The 20,068-nt window shown below is 50.0% G+C and overlaps 1 protein-coding gene across 5 annotated transcripts in view; it reads left to right on the top strand.

The window, feature by feature from the left end:
• Positions 1-20,068, top strand: part of LOC138580058 (uncharacterized) — a 387,791-nt gene that overhangs the window by 136,593 nt on the left and 231,130 nt on the right. For 4 of the 5 annotated variants that reach the window (XM_069650295.1, XM_069650298.1, XM_069650296.1 and 1 more), the window contains exon 2: positions 18,899-19,022. The exons of the other annotated variant lie outside the window; for it this stretch is intronic. In XM_069650295.1, the coding sequence (XP_069506396.1) occupies positions 19,020-19,022 (3 nt within the window). In that variant the 5' untranslated portion in view covers positions 18,899-19,019. The remainder of the gene's footprint in view (positions 1-18,898; positions 19,023-20,068) is intronic. 5 annotated transcript variants of the gene reach the window in all.

Here is a 20,068-nt window from a genome sequence, read left to right as displayed (position 1 = left end):
GAGGTGGTGGCATAAAACGTTATGGTCTACGAGGTTGAATACAGCAGAGAGGTCAAGGAGTAAGAGTAGGGCTGGTTTACCTAGGTCTCTGGCATCGTCCATCTGTTTTTTTAGGTCCAGTAGGGCGGTTTCAGTCTCGTGCTTTGGGTGAAAACCAGATTGACGTAGCCCTAGGAGCTTGTTTTCTTCAATGAAGTGTTGCACCTGCAAGTAGGCTGCTTTGTCCAATGTCTTGAGTAAGAAGGGGACGGTGGTGATGGGCCTGTAGTTGTTGGGAGAGGTAGGGTCAAGCGTAGGGTTTTTTACGAGGGGGCAGACCCAGGCTTCCTTGAGACAGGGGGGGGACATTTCCTGTGGCAAAGGAGGCCTTGACGAATGATGTCAGGAATGGTGCGAGGGCATCAGCACAGTCCTTAATAATTGTGGCAGGGCAGGAGTCACCCTTACAATTGGATGACTTTATGGTTCGCATGAGGTTGATCATGTCTCGCTCCTGTATGGCCTTGAATGAGAATAGAGGGGAGGTGTCTGGAGAGGGAGGAGGGGTGGGGGTAGGAGTATTGGGAAGCAAGTGTTTAGTTGAATGTATTTTGGTTTGGAGTAAGCTCAGCTTGTTACGTATGGCTGTTTGAAACACAACGCTTTATCTTTGGTGAGGTTCTGGGGGGCAGGGGTTGGGGTCTCCAACTCTCTGACAATAGGGAAGATTTATTTTGTATTAGATTTGGCTGCAGACATTCTGGATTCAAAGGATTTGGCTTCGGCATGAATAATTGCTTTCTTGTACTCTTTCGATCGGGCGTTAAAGTCAAGTTTGTCTTTGTCAGAGTGGGAGGTTTGCCACCGTGCAAGGGCGACCCGTTTTGCTGTACAGAGTGGGAGGAGGTCAGGGGTGAAGGCCAGGCATTGGAGTGGCTAGAGGGTTTAGATTTGCGAGGTTCAAGCGGGGCAATGGAGTTGACTGCTGATTTGATAGCGACATCATAGGATGGGGCAAGGGTCTCTGGGTCCTTGGATAACGGTGGTCTGAATGCTGGGCCCTGGAGGAAGGGTAGTGACCTTTCTTTATAAGTTGGCGGGAGCATCATGCAAGGGCTGGTGGGAGGGGCTGAGGTACTTGTGGGGGGGGGAGGCTAAATGTGATAATGTGGTGGTCAGACCATGGGGTGGGGGTTTTACCTGTGATGAGGAGTGGGCAGTTGTGCTGGGCAATCCAGTCCAGGGTTCTGCCTAGAGTGTGGGTAGAGTCAAAGGTGGTGTTCTTGAATCCTAGGGTCTCAAGGGCTGAGTTGAGCGACTTAGCTGCTGGTTCCTTGGTGTCATTGAGGCCTAGGTTAACGTTGCCGGGTAGGATGACTTTGGAAGGTTTCTTAAGGTTGTCTGTCAAGAGGTAAATGAGGGAAGCCTGAAAGTCGCCTAAAGGACCTGGTGGGCGGTAGACCAGGTGTATTGGCAATGGTGCAGTGATGAGAGAGGCTGAGATTGAACTGGAGGTAGTCGCTGTTCTTGTTCATGGATTTCTCCATCTTTCTAACGGGTAGGCAGTCTTTGGCTATTAGCGCTACGCCTCCACCTTTAGATGGGCAATCTTGTCTGATGATAGCATAGCCTGGAGGGAGTGGCAGAGAGAGTGCAGGCCCTGAGGCTTCATGCAGCCATGTTTCCGTGACCACGAGAAGGTCTAGGTTGCGGGTGGTGATGAGGTCATGTATGTCTAAGGCATGTGCATTAATCGACCGGGCATTGACCATGGCACACTTGAGATGCGCCACAAAGCCCTTGGGCTGTTGTGCGCTTTAAAAATATGAATAAATAAAATGTGTTCTGAGGTGACTGGGGGGGGGGCAAGGGCGGGCGGGACGTGGTGAGCGGGGCGGTGGGCGCCTCAGTGGTCCCATTTATGGGGGGAGAAGACACAGGTACAGATGCATTCAGTACATTGCAATTCAAAATAGGGGTAACGGGGGGGGGGTAGAACAATGTGGCATCACAGTATTTGTATTGGGGTCCCCTCTTTCAGGGGTGGGAGACACGGGTACAGTGGCATTCGTTACTTTGCAATGCAAAATGAGGGTAAAACCATGTGTTATCCTGATTTTGGCGAGGTGCGCAGCGGGGGTAAGCTTGAGGGCCTCATCCTTAATCTCAGATGGAATGGGGTTGGTGGTCTCTGCTGGTGGGAGTTTAGAGTTTTTAGGTTACAGCATTTTGGGGGCTGGTCATCATAAGTAGATTGGGCCTGAGCATGGATGAATGCACGCTTGTGCCAAGGGCTGGGACCTGGAATCTGGTTTGCAAGCGAGCGTTCCGGGCACTCGTGGACGGCTGTGATGTGAGTGAAGCTGCGTACATGCGGGAGCGTAATCTCACTAGCCTGGAGGCGAGGGTGGCGCTATTGTGGAGCGGGTTAATACCGGACTCCTTATCTTGAAGAGTTGACACAGCTCTATGGCAGGCGCGCAGCGAAGAGCTGCAAAGAGCGCGGGAGTCCTTTTGTCCTGCCCTTCGCTCCTCAACTGCGCCTCTCGGCCCTCTCCACCTCCATTGAAAGCAGGAGGGGAGGGGCAAGCAGGCGGACGCAGCCAATTGAACCCTGGGTCTGCAGCGGAGATTTTGGCGGCATGTTTTGTTTTTGCCTCCATGGCAACGCTTTCATCCATTTTGAGTGATTCTCCTACCACAGAACACGCGGCAGGCAGCAACACGGGGCACGCGGTTGCCAGCTGGAGGGATAGCAAACATGCCGCAGCGGAGCTGCAAAGAGCACGGGAGCCCTTTTTCTCCTGGCCTTCGCTCCTCGGCTGCTCTGATTTGATGGTTGGCCTAATGGGTCCCTAGTCCATGTTGTACATCTGTAGTCATGGCAACACCTGCAGGTCTTGCCTGGTTTCTGCTTAGTAGTGTTTGTGATGGAGAGGATCCTATGTAATACATGTTTTGATCATGTCATTAGTTTCATGTTCCTAGTTTGATCAGTGAGATGGCCTTCCTTTCCCTCTCCATTGGGAGGGAGCAGATTATGCAGCTCAAATCTTAGTTAAGTCTTGTAGTTTGGCTTTTTTAAAGGTGCCATCTGTCTAGGAACTCCTGCTGGGTACACAGCCGTATCTAGAGCTCGGTTCCCCCCTCGCTGTGTGCAGGTGTGGAGTGGATGGTGTGGACCAGTGATTCACCTGCTCCCCCCCCCCCACACCTAAGAACAGCGCCATGAAGTGATTCCCGCGCCAGGCAGCACTTGGCCACATGTCTGTGATAAGGAGTGTATATGCTCGCACACCGCGAAGTCCCCGTCAATTGTCGAGAACATTTTAAATTGTAATTTAAAATTAAAGTGAATGGGAGTGCGTCCAGTAGAAATGTGTGACTCCCACCCAAGGGATTGTGTTGTAGTTCTGCTGTCACTGTAGGGGGTGCCCCAGCCCCAGCTGTTTACACTCTGTAGCATCTTTGCAAAAGGCCATGCCAAATTGAGTGAAAACATGGCTACAATACCTTATTTTTAACAGCGCAAAGACGTGTTCTTTGGATGGGCTTCAGTTTTGAGCTTTTGGCCCCATCTTGTGCTACGTCTGGTCCTTTCTCTCTCTACCTGTCTCTTGGGTTCTTCTGTCGCTGTCTCGCTCTTGGCATTTTTCTCCAACTTTATTTATTTATTTTATTTTATTGCAACCTAGCTTCAACAAGTTAAACTTTTAGCAAAACACTTTCCTAAAGACAATTCCACAAAACATTAGCAATACAGACAATTTCATAACATCAAATAACACATTTCCAAAGTATATCCAGCAATAAATGAGCTAAAATCATCAATTCATTTCACGTGTTTAACCTTCTGCGGGGGTTCAAAGCAATTGCTGAACAATTCATCACTGCGAGACTCGGACTAGTTCTTTCAAGCTGTAATGGATAGTGCCAAAAGTCTTCTGATGTTGGGCACACACCTGTAAGGAACTCTGGTGGCAACAGCGAAGGCGCCCACAAGTGATCACAGTTCAACTGTAAATGCATCGTGGAAAAAATGCCTAATCTAAACCTACATCTAAGATGGGAGCAAGCATCGACCATCAAGTAATAATAAGGCCGTCCTAGTGGCGTTGTGGCAAATAAAAAGGGCCTATACTAAGAAATCCTACTGCCAAACCTTACAACTAACACAAAAAGGGCGTGGGATGATTTTCAGGAAAAGAAAGAAGTGTTCATGAATAATATGCCAGGATGCGGTAGCTCGGGTCTCACTTCCCCACGTTTTGAGCACCGGCTAAGGTGGGATCTTGGAGCACAGCACACACTTGAGCTTCCCCAGCACGAGACAACGGTTCCGCTCGCAGCTATCGGGACCGTCGATGGCCAAGTCTCGTTTCTCTTGAAAGTGTCTTGCCTTCGATGGCCTGACATAAATAACAAATACAAGTTTCTTCAACATAAATGAAAGTTCATTTCTTGGATTCACTTTGAGTGAGGATTTTTCATCCATGGGTCCCCCTCTTCCGGGAGCACACCGCTCTTTACTTCTTGCCTCCCTCCTCTGGGTTCACTATGGCTTTTCCTTCCTTCACAAATCTTAATGTCTTTATAAACAGTTCCAGTGGACATCCCTCGGCCGGGTTTACTCTTGTCAACATAATGGGCCCTATTCTCATCCAGGTGTCAAGTACCGAAAAGGATGTTAAAAGGCTTAACAACCTTTTCGGTACTTAAAACCTATTCTGAAGGTGGCGCATTCTTCCGAAGTCGAAGGAATGCACCACTTTCAGAATACATGTGGCAGGTGCTAGGATGGGTTGGAAACCAACCTAGCAACCGCCACATTCGTAAACTGGCTTTTTGAAAGCCTATTCTTGTGGCACTCCTCCAGTTTAATATGTGAGCTAAACTAGCGCACAATTACGGTACCCTTTTGGTGCCGTTAAACTGGAGGTGCGCCACAAGAAGCCTTGTTTGGTGTAAATGGAAGTGTCCATACACCCGTGTTGTATATGGACACTTTCATGTGCACCAAAACAAGCAGCTTCAACGTTGAAGCTGCTCGCTTTGGTGTACATGAAAGTTGCCATATACAACACCCGTGTATATCAACGCTTTCATTTGCACCAAACCGAGCAGCTTCAAAGTTGCATCCTGCAATGTTGAAGCTGCTCACTTTGGTGTATAGGAACTGTGTTCTCAGCAGCATTTATGTAAAATAACGAAAATGTTATTTTACAAAAATGCTGCCGAGATTGGATTCAGCCCGCAACACCTTAGAACAGGCGCAATCCACACAGAGCACTGTCGTGCTCTACGAGGACGCCCAGGCCCACTTGAGAATAGGAGTGGAGCCTGGGCGTCCTCTTTTGGTGCAGTGAATCGTGCTATTTGGCACCTTCACTGCGCCAAGTTGAGAATAGGCCCCACTGTTTCCTGGAACTTTACACTTGCCCCCTTCTTGTCAGCATCCCTCAGTCGGGTCCAACGTCACCTTTACATTCACTTTCAATGTTTATGGAATTCACTTCCCTTGCTTTCTTTATAGTTCATAGATCAAAGGCTTTCGACTGTACGACCACTTTGGGATTTTGCTTGACCTCCTGGACAACCACTTTGACCTATCTACGGCCTTCTGGTTTCTGTACTTTTACTCGGATGGCAATTTACCTGAGTTTCTTCAGAGCAGCACGCATGTGGTGCCGATCCCCGTCAGCAGCTGGTCTTCCCTTTACAATTTTATAGTTCTTTGAACTTTCTCCCTTTGCCACTTTGCGACTTTCACTCGACTCACCGACTGTGATGAACTGCTTGGCTTTCCTCTTCACTGGAGTCAAGGCTGGTACCTCGGAAGCAAGAGTCTCCCTTACTCCGGCTTATCGGCCTTGATACGCTCCATGTACCGTTGACATCTGCTGCAGCACACTTGGGCCCTTGTCCTCGGTATGATGTTTCTCTCAGTAGAGGGTTCATAAGGTTTTGTCTAAAAGGGCAAGGTCGTATCTCTCCTAGTCAGCCTCTCGATATTCGCGATCTTTCTCCTCACCTTGAACTGCCGGACCTGGATAGCTGTTGCGTCGTGCCGTCTGCCTTGCTCGTACTGTGATCTTCTGCTCCACCTCTTATCCCTCTGGGGAAGGGAAAGGGCTATCAGGTGTGTGTGTGATTCTGATCAATTGCTGACTTTGCCTGACCGTTGTATTGGAACATCTCAGGTAGATGGCTCTGGTGTTAACCGGTTCTCTGGTGTGCCGTGCAAACGTGTTTGTGTCGGAAAAGGGGGGGGGCAGTGGTTTTGAATGTCCTACATGGTAGGATGGGAAAAAGGTGTTGAAATAAGGGGGATACCACATCCCACCCATCGGTCTCCCACTCACCGAGGGCCCCCCCCCCCATCCAGGTGATCCTTCCTCACTGATCCACCCCCAGGAACTGATCCAATAGCGATGCCCATGTCCTGTTCACCTGGATGACAGATCCCCGGGGACTAGCGAGTGAGACACCTTCAGGTTTCGGAGCAGGGACAGTCAATTATAAGGTGTCTCACAGTCTCCACACTTCCCCTGCATAAGCTACAACCTCTCTTGGAGTGGGGGCTACCCTCTCTAGCACTGAATACTTAATTTGTTAGGAAGATATTAAAACATAGTCTTAAACTGTTTCCTAAAATGGAGTGACAGGTGCTTGGTCAGGTACCCGGGCAAACAGCCTAGGGCTCTGTCATACAAAAAATGTTTAAACACTTTGAGACCAGATGATTTCCGATCCAATCAGCCCTAAAAAGTTTACACTTCATTTTGTAAGGTGCGTGCATTGTCTTCCACTGTGATATCGTTGCTCAGAAGAAAACTCCTGCAGGCATTGTCCCATTCATTTAAAACTCTGTAGCTTCTTGACTCAATTTGATCACAAATTACCTGAAATAGGGAGTTTGGGGGGGAGATTACCGGGCCTTAGCATATAACTGTATAGTTTGACACACAACACAGACCGTTAAAGACGAGAGACCCAACTCATGTCAAATGGCACAGATCAAAGTTTCCTGTGTTAACGACAAGGTTTTCCGCCACAGAGAGGCAACGATTTTGTCCCACACAGCTATATCATCTAATGATTGTGCTCCATAAAGCAGTTTAGGAACAATCTTTTGCGTATATAACTGAATTGTGGGTTTAATGGAAACTCTCCCAAAACGTTTATCCAATGTTCGTAACTGGGTGGAAATACTAGTGATCATGGGCATCAGATCCTTTTGTGTGTCAACTCTATTCTTAAATTATTTAACTATCACATTTAAATACCTTGAATTCCTTGACTGTTTCGATCTTCGCTCGGTCTAACGAGAAACAAAAACTGTAACTTTTATGATGAACGGGTTGGTTTCAAGATCACTTTGTTTTTGTGGCATTAGCTGCAAGATCCAAATCCACCAGAAATTGTCACAGCATCAATACATCACTGCAGACCAATAGCCGTTTGATCACATATTATGATATCGTCTGCATACGTCATATTCTGTAGATGGACCTGCCCAATTTTTGGGGGTTGGGGGGTTAGTTAACTCCAATGAAGCATTTGCACACATCATGGATAAAGAGGTTAAACAGAAAGGGTGCCAAGATGCAGCCTTGTCTTAATCCACGATCCGTCACTATCCACCCGATGAAGTAACCATTTTGGTCCAATCTAATATGAATCCTAGTGTTTGAATGAATGGCAGAAGATGTTAAGCAAAATAGCTGGGCAACCGGTATCTCTCAATTTACACCAGTTTGTGTCTGTTTACACAGTTGAAGGCTTGCGACTGATCCAGAAAGACAAAAAATATCGGCTTGTTGCAAGCCCTGGCTATCCCAGATAGAAACTTAAAAACCAGGCAATTCAAAGATGTACCCACACCTTTTATAAACCCTGCTTGAGCCGAATGGACAAGCCCAACCCCATTTGCCCATGCTTCCAGATCTTTCAAGACAAGCACTGAGAAAATGTTGCTACTGGCATCCAGCAAGGAAATAGGTTGGTAATTGGTGGGATTCATTCGGTCCCCTTTTTTAAATATAGCCACAATATGCGCACCCTTATATGAGTGCCAAATAGAGCGGCACTGGGTTATGTTTGAGAACAATTTGCACAAGAATACCGACCAAACCTCCACATCGGATTTGAAGGTCATGTTTGTTAAACCATAAGAACCAGGGGCTTTGGAGTTCTTACATTTCTTGATCAAACTAACAAAATCCTGCCGATCAAAATCCAAAGACCATTGAATAGCCAACATCTTTGTCAGAAGCCACCTGCCTTGCCCCTGAATAATGTGGAGAAGTGCTCTACCCATAACTGATCACAAATGGCGTTTGTTTGTAAAGCCAATTGATTCCCTGGGTTCTTCAAAAGGGTCCAAAACCTTCCTGAATTTCCAGTTGATATTACACTTAACATCGTCTCTGCATCCCTTTGGGCCTGTATGGACTTATGGCTCCTCAGCCAATTTTGATATGCCAACTTTAGTTTGCGCACTTTGATTACATAATCGTCACAACTACAAGCTCGCAGCTGTCTGATACAGCTTTTTGTAACGCCTTCTTATGGGTCTGTATTAACATATCAAATGAGCTAGTGGCTCTGGATCGAAACTGTTCACTACTAAGGTCCAGTCTTCCCACAAAGCATCCCAATAACTGCTGCACAGCGTCTGAGTAGTAATGAGGATTCACAATGTCTGCCTTCCCCCCCACCCCTCACTAGACAAGAGGCCAGCTCTTTATTTGTCCCTCTAGCCTTGCTGGGGTATTACACTGGGAAAAAAGGAGAGGGCAACGAGATCCCTGAAACCTTTTGTAGGCTGTACCACATCGGCCCAGATCCAACTACCCCCTCTGTATATGTCAAATACCCCTGGGAACCCAAACCCTGTTGCACTCGAAAACCACATCTCCCAGAATCCCTGTTTCCAGGTTTCCTATCCGGGTACTCCGTCATTCTTCTCCATGTCCCTCTGATTATTCTTTCCCGAACCGACCAGTCTACTTTGACAAAACACTACCATTCCCACAATCCCCCCTGTTCATTTCACGATAAGAATCCTGGTCATTCCCATTTGTTTCGCAACCCCTACAAATCTCATCCTTCGGAGTTTACCAACCCACCTAGTACGAGGACTATAATTCCATAGAACACCTTTTCGCCATCCTACCCCATAGGATCTTCAGAAACTCTAACCTCCCCTTCCAACACAAACACTTTATTAGACCACAACAGACAACCGACTAATAACAAAGCCGTTTACCTGACATGTCCCAACACAAGAGTCAGCAAAGTCAGGCAATGGACAACAAGTACACACACCCGATGGCCCTTTTTCTCCCCCACAGTGATAAAAGGCAAAGCACGAAAGCACACTTTGAGGAAGGCCGAACACACGGGAGAGCAGCTATTCCGGAACGGCAGTTCAGGTCTCGCCACCTCTCTCCTTCGGTTGAACGGACGAGGAGGGAATTGCCCTTGCCCTTTTCAACTCAGCCCCATCGAAAGGAGAAACATAACTGTCCAGCTGGCGTGTGGTGTGACTGGTGTCAATGGCACACAGAGCCCTCCTGAGCTGATGGCATAAGCGGGGAGCAGCGCTTGCCACCGTGATGTTATCCTCAACTTCTGAGACAAGAGAGTCCAGCAAGTTCAGCACAGCCGGTGAGTCGGAGGAGACTGATATGAAACCGAACTGTGCTGGGCCCAAGGTTGCAAGCAGCAACATTTGAACAAAGAACTTGTCTGAGCGGAACTTTAAAGAAAACCCGGTTGATGCAGAGTGGTCCGCCGCCACGTAGGCATTCATTCGAAAGACTCTGATCAGGACCTCTTTGTTGTAACTGCAAGAACCAAGAGGCCTTGGGGGGAAGGCCGGCGTGATGTGTCAAAGGAGTCATACGAGGGTCAAGCAAAATCCCTCATGCAATTGAAAGTCTTTGACACGTTGAGAAGCAAAGTGAAGTGTGAACAAGAACTGTGTGTAGCCTGACTAGGACTGAGACCCGGACTTAGGTAAAGGGAAGAACCTAAGGGGTCTAAAGAGACTGTATTGTGAACTGTGGCAAGTGTGAACCAGACAGAGGGATGCCGAGAGAAAGCTAGGGGAAGGGAACCTCACTTTCTGATGTGATGAAGCAAATCATGAACTGTGTTAACAATGGCTCTGAACCCAACGGAGGGATGCCAAAGGAAAAGCTAAGAGCAGGAAATCCTGCATCGTGATAAAGCAAAGTGAACTGTGAGATTGGCAAATGTGAACCCGGTCGAGGGATGCCTGTGAATCGGGGTGAAGCATGATACACCCGAGAACATTGTGTTGATATTTAGAGTGAAAGGCTGTAGTGAAACCGACAGAGGGAGGGCCACGTTGCAAGAAGGACAAGAGCCCGGCGCAGGGAGTTCCCAATGTGCAAGGTCAGCAAAGGAACTATTGTTTGTTTATTGTTTTTGGTCCATCAGGCCTTTTAAGGCAAAGACTTTCCTTGGCAGGAATGAGATTTGTCCCCTGAAGGTCCTGGTATTGTTGAGGGAATTGTGAGCCTCATGCTGACTAGGCCGAGGAGTGTGCTGTGCTCGGGAGTCCCACCTTCTCCCATGCATAAAATGTGTGGAAGGGAGACCCAGCCATACCTTCCTGACATCATTTAGTGAACACTTCTTTCTTTTCTGGTGAACATTACCTCACACTATTTTGTAATTTAGCTGTAAGGATTGGCAATAGGTTTTTCTTGGTACAGGCCCTTTTATTTGACAAGACACCACTCGGACTGCGTTATTATTATTTGATGGTCGTAGCTTGCTCCCATCTTAGATTTAAGTTTAGATTAGGCATTTTTCTCACCCATTTATACAGTTTAATAAACACCCTTGAACTGTAATCACTTGTGTCTGTCTTACTATTGCCACCATGAGTTCATTAAAGGTGGGACACACAGGACGGCAGAGAGAGCACCAACAGTGACACCAGAGGACAAGGGAAACCCACGACATAACCAAGATGTGAGAGTATGAAGCGAGAGAGAGGGGGAGCAAATGGCCTACACACCCAGAGCAGTGTTCCTAAGAAGGTCCCAACCATTCCAACTTCAGCCACCACAGGATCAGGGCCTCCGATGGGAAGAGTGGCTGGAGGACTTCACAGATTTTGTGAAGGCAGTCGGAGACCGCATGTCACCAGCACTCCTGGACATATTTACTAACTTCGCGGGGAAGGAAATCCAAGGAATACTGAAGACGATAGCCACACAGGAAAGATAGACTTGTGAGCAGGTCATTGCAGCATCGAACAAGAAGTTGGTAGCGCAGCCGGAAAAAGACATCAAGAGATAAACCTTCAACAGGTGTGCCCAACTACTGCAAGAGACAGTGGGGGAGTTTGTCATGAGACTGCAAAGAAGCATAGCACACTGTGTTTGTATCATTTTTGGTGAGGAAGCAATACGCCTGAGAATCGTAGAGGGCTACACTTCAGCATCACTTAGGAATCTTAGAGCGGGCGCGCATTCATGAAAGGACGGAGGTCCAAGCATCGACCATCGAAGAGCCAAAAGAAGGTGACAAAGTAGCAGAAATGCACGCAAAACGAGCTGGGATGATGCGAGGGCAAAGCAGCATCTACGGAAGGCCTGTGCAGCACACCACGCAACAGAGCAGAGGGGAGCGAACTTTTAACAGGTGTGGTGGGATGTTCCCACACAAGGGACTGTGCCCAGCAATGGGGCAATGCTGCACAGGATGCAGATGGCAGATTCACCTGCCCTGAGTTTGTCAGGAAGGAGTCCTCCACCCACCTACGCCAACGCCGCCTGAACAAATGAGTGACTCGTGATCTAGAGGGGCTCCATCTCCAAGAGCACGAGAGACCTGAAGAACCACCAGATGAGTACTACCAAGGGTACACAAGGAGGCCAGGAGAAAGAGGAGGGGATGAGACACCTGGTACAATGACGCCCACAAGTCTCAGAGAATGAATGGACACCCAGGAGAGCAGCCTGGCCATAAAGTGGGGGGGGTGTTCTGAAGTAATCCAAAGGGTCCACTTTAAAATGTGGACGACCTTAAAGGAGGAGACACTGGAGGGAGGAAAGGAAAAGGGGCAGTTGATAAAAGGAGGAATAAAGGTAAGGTTGCACCCTGGCTGAGCTCTGTGTTTCTATATGGGTGAGTGCGAGTATGTGTGCCTCCGCGGTGTGTGCGACAAAACACCTTCCACGAAATATTACAAATTAATATTACAAATAACAAACAAAGATAGAGAAAAAAAGACACCTAGATTCATAGCCATTGTGGTAATGTCCCCTTTAAGGCCGTGAGTCATGATCACACCATGGCGGGCTCCTAATAATTGGAGCCACTACCACCATGATATGATATGGCATTTGTAACGCGCCTATACACAAGTGTTTCAAGGCGCGACGAGGCAGGGGGGGGAACAAGGGGAGACAGACAACGATCCTACTAGGCCAGGTGTCATTCAGATTGCGCAAGTGCAAGGGTAGGGGGACTGGGAAAAGTGCAAGGGGAAGGGGAGAGGGGAAAGTGCAGTACATGGTTAGTAGAATACAAGATAAATAATAGGGCCAGCTGGTGGCAAGTGCAAGGTAAGTGTCGGGAGAAGGGGCTGTAGGATACAGAGACAGTCCCGTAGTGCAGGTAGGCAGTGCAGGGAAGAGTGGCTGGGCCAAGGACCGAGGTCAGTGAATGGCCCAGTTGCAGATTCAGTGCAGGTTCAGTGATTTTAGCAGGGGAGAGAGGGGGAGAAAGCGGAGGCAAAGAGGAAGGTTTTGAGGTGCTTCCGGAACCAGAGATGGTTCTCCTCAAGTTTCAGCGAGGCAGGAAGGCTGTTCCAGAGGGAGGCCCCTGCTGCGTAGAGAGATCTACCCCCAGCTCGTTGCTTGGAGAAGCGGCTGACCCTGAGGTAGTTGGAGGTGGATGAGCGAAGAGTTCGAGAAGGAAGATAGTTAGGAAGAGAGAGTTGAAGGTGTTTTGAGCCAAGGCCCCAGAAGGCCTTGTGGACAATGCAGAGGGTTTTGAACTTAATCCTCGCAGCCACTGGGAGCCAGTGTAGTGATTTCAGTCCTGGAGAGATACGGTCCCAGGGAAGGAGGGAGTGGGTGTGCCGATAAGTAGAATCTCAGTCTTACTGGCATTAAGGCAGAGGTTGTTGGCGGCACACCATTCCTGGATAGCAGAAAGACAGTCAGAGATGAGGGAAGGAGAAGAGGAGGCCGAGGGTAGCCTAAAAATGAGCTGGGTATCATCCGCATAGCACTGAAAGTTGGGACAGAGAGCGGCGATGCGGTGGGCGAGAAGTGCCAGATACTGGTTGAACAGCCAGGGGGAGAGGTTAGAAGCCTGGGGGACACCACAGGTAGAGAAAAAGATGTCAGAGAGGAAGGAACCCAGTTGGACCTGGGAGGGTCGATTGGAGAGGAAGGAGGTCAGCCAAGCCAGAGCCTGACCAGTGATACCCAGGTTATCACGGAGACGGTTGAGCAGGATGGTGTGGTTGACAGTGTCAAAGGCAGAAGAGAGGTCGAGCAAGATGAGAGCACAAGGGGTGTTTATAGTCAAGGTTTGAGAGCAGGTCCTCACGGATGTTCAGGAGAGCAGTTTCCGTGCTTCTGGCAGCTCTGAAGCCAGACTGATGGTCATGAAGACTACCAACAGATTCAGCATGGAGATTAAGCTGAGAGATGGCCAGTTTCTCCAGGAGTTTGCCCAGGAAAGGAGTAATAGAGATTGGGCGATAGTTAGCCGGGCAGGAGGGGTCGGAGGAGGGTTTCTTAAGAAGGGGGTGCACAAGGGGGTGCTTGAGAGGGGATGGGAAGACCCCAGAGGCGAAGGAGTGATTGCAGAAGTCAGCCAGGGCAGGCGCCGGGGAGTCAATGTGGTCCTTGATAGTTTTGGGGGAACAGGGGTGGACCTGTTTTGACGAGACTTTCATAGATCGGACTTGTCTCGAAACCTCGTCAGCAGAAAAAAGGGGAAAGGCAGAGAAGGAGGGAGGAGGGGTGGCTGCAGAAGGGCCAGAGGATGGGCAGGGAATAGAGGAGGGGAGGTGATAGGAGGAGAGTGAGGACAGGATGTGCGGCGGACTCCATGTATGTAGTATCTGTGTCCGCAGGGGTGGACTGGCCTATATGGAACTCTGGAGATTTCCCAGAGGGCCTCTGCACCCTGGGCTTCTTTTCTGTGGTGTTTGCTAATTTTCTCATAGGAAAAGCTTTGGGCTTGCTGAAAATGTGTCATATGGGGCCACTTTGAACTTTATTTCCAGGGCCTCTTTTGGTCCCCAGTTCAGCCCTGTTTTGATCTGGCTCGTTATTTGGGTACCCCCTGTGATTACAGCGCCCGGTGTAATAACTCTGTGTGACCACAGAACAACCCAGCAAGTCTGGGTGCCCCTGGCAACTGTTCCAGCCAGGTGACCACCGAACAACGCAGCAAGTCTGGGTTCCCCCAGCAACTGTTCCAGTCGGGTGACCATCGAACAACCCAGTCTGCAGTTTTTCCATGCTGCCTGCTCCCAGTACCATATATCAGTAGTGCACATCTGCACTAGTCGGGACAGCAGAAGGGAAAGAAAAAGCTGGGCCACAATCGCAGTGAATTAGTTATTCTCTGTGATCAGAGCAGTAAAAACAAAAGGTGCCTGCTGAGCACTCTGGATCGGAGCTGCTAAGGAAAAAAAGAAGACATGGGAAGTAAATCCTGTTTGCTGCGTGATCGGAGCAGAAGAAAAGGAAAGAGTTAATTTGAGCTCCATAATTGGAGCTGAACAAAGTAAAGGTGATTTCAGTACGCTCTGTGAACAGAGCTTGAAAAAAAGTGCATGCTCCATGCTCGGATCTGTGAAAACAAAAATTTGGATGGTGTCTCCAGTGAGTGCTGTAAGGAGGGAGAAAACAAGAGTGCACATTTTGGAAGGAAACAGAAAACAATAGTATACGTTTGCACTTACTGTGTGAGGAATTGGACCGTCTGCACGGGGAGAGTGCACTCGTCTGGGCTTTTGATTTTTTGATGACTGAAAATGAATGGTGGGAGATTAGCCTTCAAAAGGTGTGCCGCCATTCCACACCCATTTTATCTGCTCTCCACATGAAACTCATAGCCACATGTACTCCTGGAAGACACAACCTACAGGCGCTGCCTTCCCCTGTCATATTCAGCTGGAATGTGACAGCCACAGGTACACTAAAGCATCTCAAAGGGGAAGGCACACCTTTCTCCAGCCATGGGCAGCCTCATTTAAATGTCAAAGGCTCCATGGATCTGGATTCCTTCGGTCTAATCCGTCTGGTAGCAGTGCATACTAATGAGGAATAATTAAGTCAGGCCCAGAGAAGAGGCTTGGTTGCCAGACAGACAACAGGAAAGGCGGGACTAACACCCCTTTAGTATGCAATGTGTCAACTTGAAGCTAGTTTCCACCTCTGTATGAAAGGCAGTGAATGGCCTGTCTGGGTCCAGCAGCTACCGCAGGTGTCCCTGCAGAGTAGACCCCTTTCAGAGGGTTGAAGTATGTGATTTGGGGGAGAAAGGAATTCTGCGTCCACCACATACTTCAACTGAACCCTGCACTTTAATCGAGAGTCGCAGAGGGCTCAGTTAACCAGAGAGACACTTTGATCTACAGCAGACATGGAAATGGGTGGGACTTAGGTATATGTTGTCACCCCTTGTCTGTCCTGTGCAGAGCCCTCTGGTCCTGACCTCATGCAAAACAGAAGATTGTTGGTGGGGACACTGGATTTGTTCATTAAGGTGGTCTTAGCCTGCACCAATCACTGGGGACCATTTAGCAAATCATCCAACAACTTCGAAAGGAGTAAGAAGGAGGACCATAGGCTGAATTTACAGTTTACCTTACATCTTCTGCCAGTGAAGGAAGGCCAGGTGTTCCAAGAGGGAAGCAAGATCCCTTCCCTAAACATCTTCCAGGGAACAGAGGGAGATACTGGACTCAGAGGACCCGTCCAGCAGCTCCAGAACTGGTACCCAGGCAGCACACAGAGTGCCCTGCTAGGTTCTGCCAGCCTGTGTGTCCGTTCTCGTTATTTGGGTACCCCGTGTGATTACAGCACCCTGTGTAATAACTGTGTGAACGTGGAACAACCCAGCAATTCTGGGTGCCCCTGGCAACTCTTCCAGCAGGGTGACCACGGAACAACCCAGCAAGTCTGGGTGCCCCTGGCAACTCTTCCATCCGGCTGACCACGGAACAACCCAGCAAGTCTGGGTGCCCCTGGCAACTCTTCCAGCCGGATCACCACGGAACAACCCAGCAACTCTGGGTGCCCCTAGCAACTCTTCCAGCCGGGTCACCACGGAACAACCCAGCAACTCTGGGTGCCCCTGGCAACTCTTCCAGCCGGGTCACCACGGAACAACCCAGCAAGTTTGGGTGCCCCTGCCAGCTCTTCCAGCTGGAGACTGCCCCTGGCAACTCTTCCAGCCGGGTCACCACAGAACAACCCAGTAAGTCTGGGTGCCCCTGGCAACTCTTCCAGCCGGGTCACCACTGAACAACCCAGCAACTCTGGGTGCCCCTAGCAACTCTTCCAGCCGGGTCACCACGGAACAACCCAGCAACTCTGGGTGCCCCTGGCAACTCTTCCAGCCGGGTCACCACGGAACAACCCAGCAAGTTTGGGTGCCCCTGCCAGCTCTTCCAGCCGGGTCACCACGGAACAACCCAGCAACTCTGGGTGCCCCTGGCAACTCTTCCAGCCAGAGACTGCCCCTGGCAACTCTTCCAGCCGGGTCACCACGGAACAACCCAGCAAGTCTGGGTGCCCCTGGCAACTCTTCCATCTGGTTGACCACGGAACAACCCAGCAACTCTAGGTGCCCCTGGCAACTCTTCCAGCCGGAGACTGCCCCTGGCAACTCTTCCAGCCGGGTCACCACGGAACAACCCAGTAAGTCTCGGTGCCCCTGGCAACTCTTCCAGCCAGGTCACCACGGAACAACCCAGCAAGTCTGGGTGCCCCCGGCAACTCTTCCAGTCGGGTCACCACAGAACAGCCCAGCAAGTCTGGGTGCCCCTGGCAACTCTTCCATCTGGTTGACCACGGAACAACCCAGCAACTCTAGGTGCCCCTGGCAACTCTTCCAGCCGGAGACTGCCCCTGGCAACTCTTCCAGTCGGGTCACCACGGAACAACCCAGTAAGTCTCGGTGCCCCTGGCAACTCTTCCAGCCAGGTCACCACGGAACAACCCAGCAAGTCTGGGTGCCCCCGGCAACTCTTCCAGTCGGGTCACCACAGAACCGCCCAGCAAGTCTGGGTGCCCCTGGCAACTCTTCCAGCCGGGTCACCACAGAACAACCCAGCAACTCTGGGTGCCCCTGGCAACTCTTCCTGCCGGAGACTGCCCCTGGCAACTCTTTCAGCCGGGTCACCACGGAACCGCCCAGCAAGTCTGGGTGCCCCTGGCAACTCTTCCAGCCGGGTCACCACAGAACAACCCAGCAACTCTGGGTGCCCATGGCAACTCTTCCTGCGGAGACTGCCCCTGGCAACTCTTCCAGCCGGGTCAACACAGAACAACCCAGCAACTCGGGGTGCCCATGGCAACTCTTCTAGCCGGAGACTGCCCCTGGCAACTCTTCCAGCCGGGTCACCACGTAACACCATCTTCTGCTGTGTGCCCACCGCACTGATCCGACTGCCCCGTGAGACCACGCGGCCAGCCACAACGGCCATATACCACATGACATTGCGCCTTCAAACTCCATTTACTGAATGGGTGCTTTATAAATACGCATTAAGTAAAAAAAAATATTAAGTACATTGTGTGGAATCGCATAAAACATACCACATTAATGAAGAAACATTAATAAAAATGAATATACAGACGCAAAGAACTCCTAATAGTCTGGTGAAGGGTGATCTCGCAGCCTGGCGTTTCAGTCGGATCTGGAGAACATGCAGTCACCTGAGGCCCCTCACCTGAGGCCCCTCACCTGAGGCCTCTCACCTGAGGCTCTTCATGCAAAGATGGCGCAGAGTTTCGAGAGCGCAATGGCCATTGGCCACACGACACACGTCGCCCTGTCACGGCGCCACATCCAGCCCCAGGATGTCTCTGGTAGGAAACTGGGGGCCAGCCAGGGATTTCTTAATGGGGGGGGGGGGTAGAGAGCAAGATAGGAGGTGAACATGTAACTCTCGCGCATGTGATTATAATCCCTTCTAAATAATTCTATTGTGGGTAACCCATTGGGGAGATGCGTGTGTTATTTGAGGGATGTTCTTGTCTCTGTCTCCAGGATAATCATTCTTTGGTGAGAGTCTGGTGGGCGTGGCTGCCGAGTTCTAGGGTTCACACCCTCTCTGCCCATCTATCGTAGAATCTGGGGTAGAACTAGACCCACCCATGCAACTGAATTATCTATTGAGAGTAGAAGGGCAATCCCTCGGCCAAACCTTCTAGCAAAATGTGCAAGCCCCTGCACGCGGCTGGACCTCAGTTTCTGGGCTTTCTATTGGATGGATGTGATTTATTCGAAAATATTTGACTTAATGGAGATTTGACCAAGTCCATTTCACCGAAAAATAACTTTTTACCTTTTCTACTTTTATTTTTAACAATGCAGGCGGAGACTTCCACAGCACCCCCTCACCCCACTCTACCCTAACTTCTACCCTTACTCCACACCCCACCTATTATGCACTACGTATATATTACTTTACCTACCATTTCCGGTGAAATCTCCTTGGGTGCAATTGTATTCGGTGAAATGTAGATATATTTTTGTACTTCTAGTCCTGGAGCGCCCTCGTGTGGATGAATAACTACAGGCGGCAGAAACGGGCCAGTGCCCCCGTGTGGAGCTTGAATGGCCTTGTGCCCCTGGATGCCGCCGCGTTTCATTGCGTATGTGTTTGTCTCCACAGCCCCGCCTGCTGCGCAGCGCCTGAAGACCCCCTGCCCACCGGGACAGAAGAATGCCCATCACACAGCAATGTTCTGCATGTCTGGGGACTGCGCTGGTCAGGATCAAACCATTTAAATCTTATGGTGAGTACAGAATGTGGGTGAGCGCCCCCCCACCCCCCCTAACGTGAGTGAGAGCACAGAGCTGAATAATTTGCTTTAGCCCCCTGGTCGTGAGCCCCTACCAATCGGGAAGCTGTAATGCCCGCAATCCCAGCCAGCTGATTGGGTGATGAGCGCGGGCTCGCACTGGCAATAGGCCCATGGCCGAACCAAACACACACAATGCTGGTGCGGTCCAAGTGGAACAGTTCGGCGAGTTCATTCACTCTGCAGCTAGTCGTGTTGGCCAGTGTTGATGTATAAATAGACCTTAAAATGCACATTTTCCATCACATTTTATCAAAAAACTCCCCCTCGGGTACTATTCCAGCAGTCTCTCCAAAGAAATGAACAGCCCTTTGCAGCTGTGGGCCACTTTTTCACTGGTGCTCGAAACAATTTTATGGGCCAGTCTGACCCTGGATGACCCTCCTGCTGCTGGTCCATGTGTAGCCTACGTGTCACCCACCGGCTGCCCCTCCTTCCTCCCGACCCCCTTCACTCCATTCCCTTCCTCACCTCCCCACTGGGGTACCCCTCCTCTCCGCGTGCCAAACGCAAGTCTCGCGCAGGCCTTGCACCCCGTTTGGCACCCACATCGGTATAACATTGGCATGTGTGTGGGCCTTTGGAAGCAAGGGGGAGAAGAAGAGGTCCTCGATGATTTGTTCTTTATGCAGCGCTTTCACCAAAGTGCTGTACATATTTACATGCATTTAACATCCCAACCGAAGTTGGTGCTCATTCGTTGACCTCAGGATGAAAGGCCGAGTTAGCCCTGGCGCCATTCTATCCTTCGAGCTACAGATCACACACATATCGCAGCAGCAAGCACTCAAGCCGCTGAGCTATCTTACCGGCTCACCTCCGTTTCAAGCTTGCTGTTCCTCTCCTAACATTCTGCGTGAGCGGCAGCACCTCTGAAAGCCAATGTTCCTCCAGAGCACTAGTATGTTTGTTACCCTACAGTATGACCTGTCTCTGCTCTGTTGCTGCGCTATGCTGTGCTATGCTGTGCTATCTCCGAA

This window comes from Ambystoma mexicanum, chromosome 3p (assembly GCF_040938575.1).
Source record: "Ambystoma mexicanum isolate Mex_15411 chromosome 3p, UKY_AmexF1_1, whole genome shotgun sequence".
Lineage (NCBI taxonomy): Eukaryota > Metazoa > Chordata > Amphibia > Caudata > Ambystomatidae > Ambystoma > Ambystoma mexicanum.
Note: the sequence above shows the minus strand (reverse complement) of the source record. Positions and strands in the feature narration are given on the sequence as shown.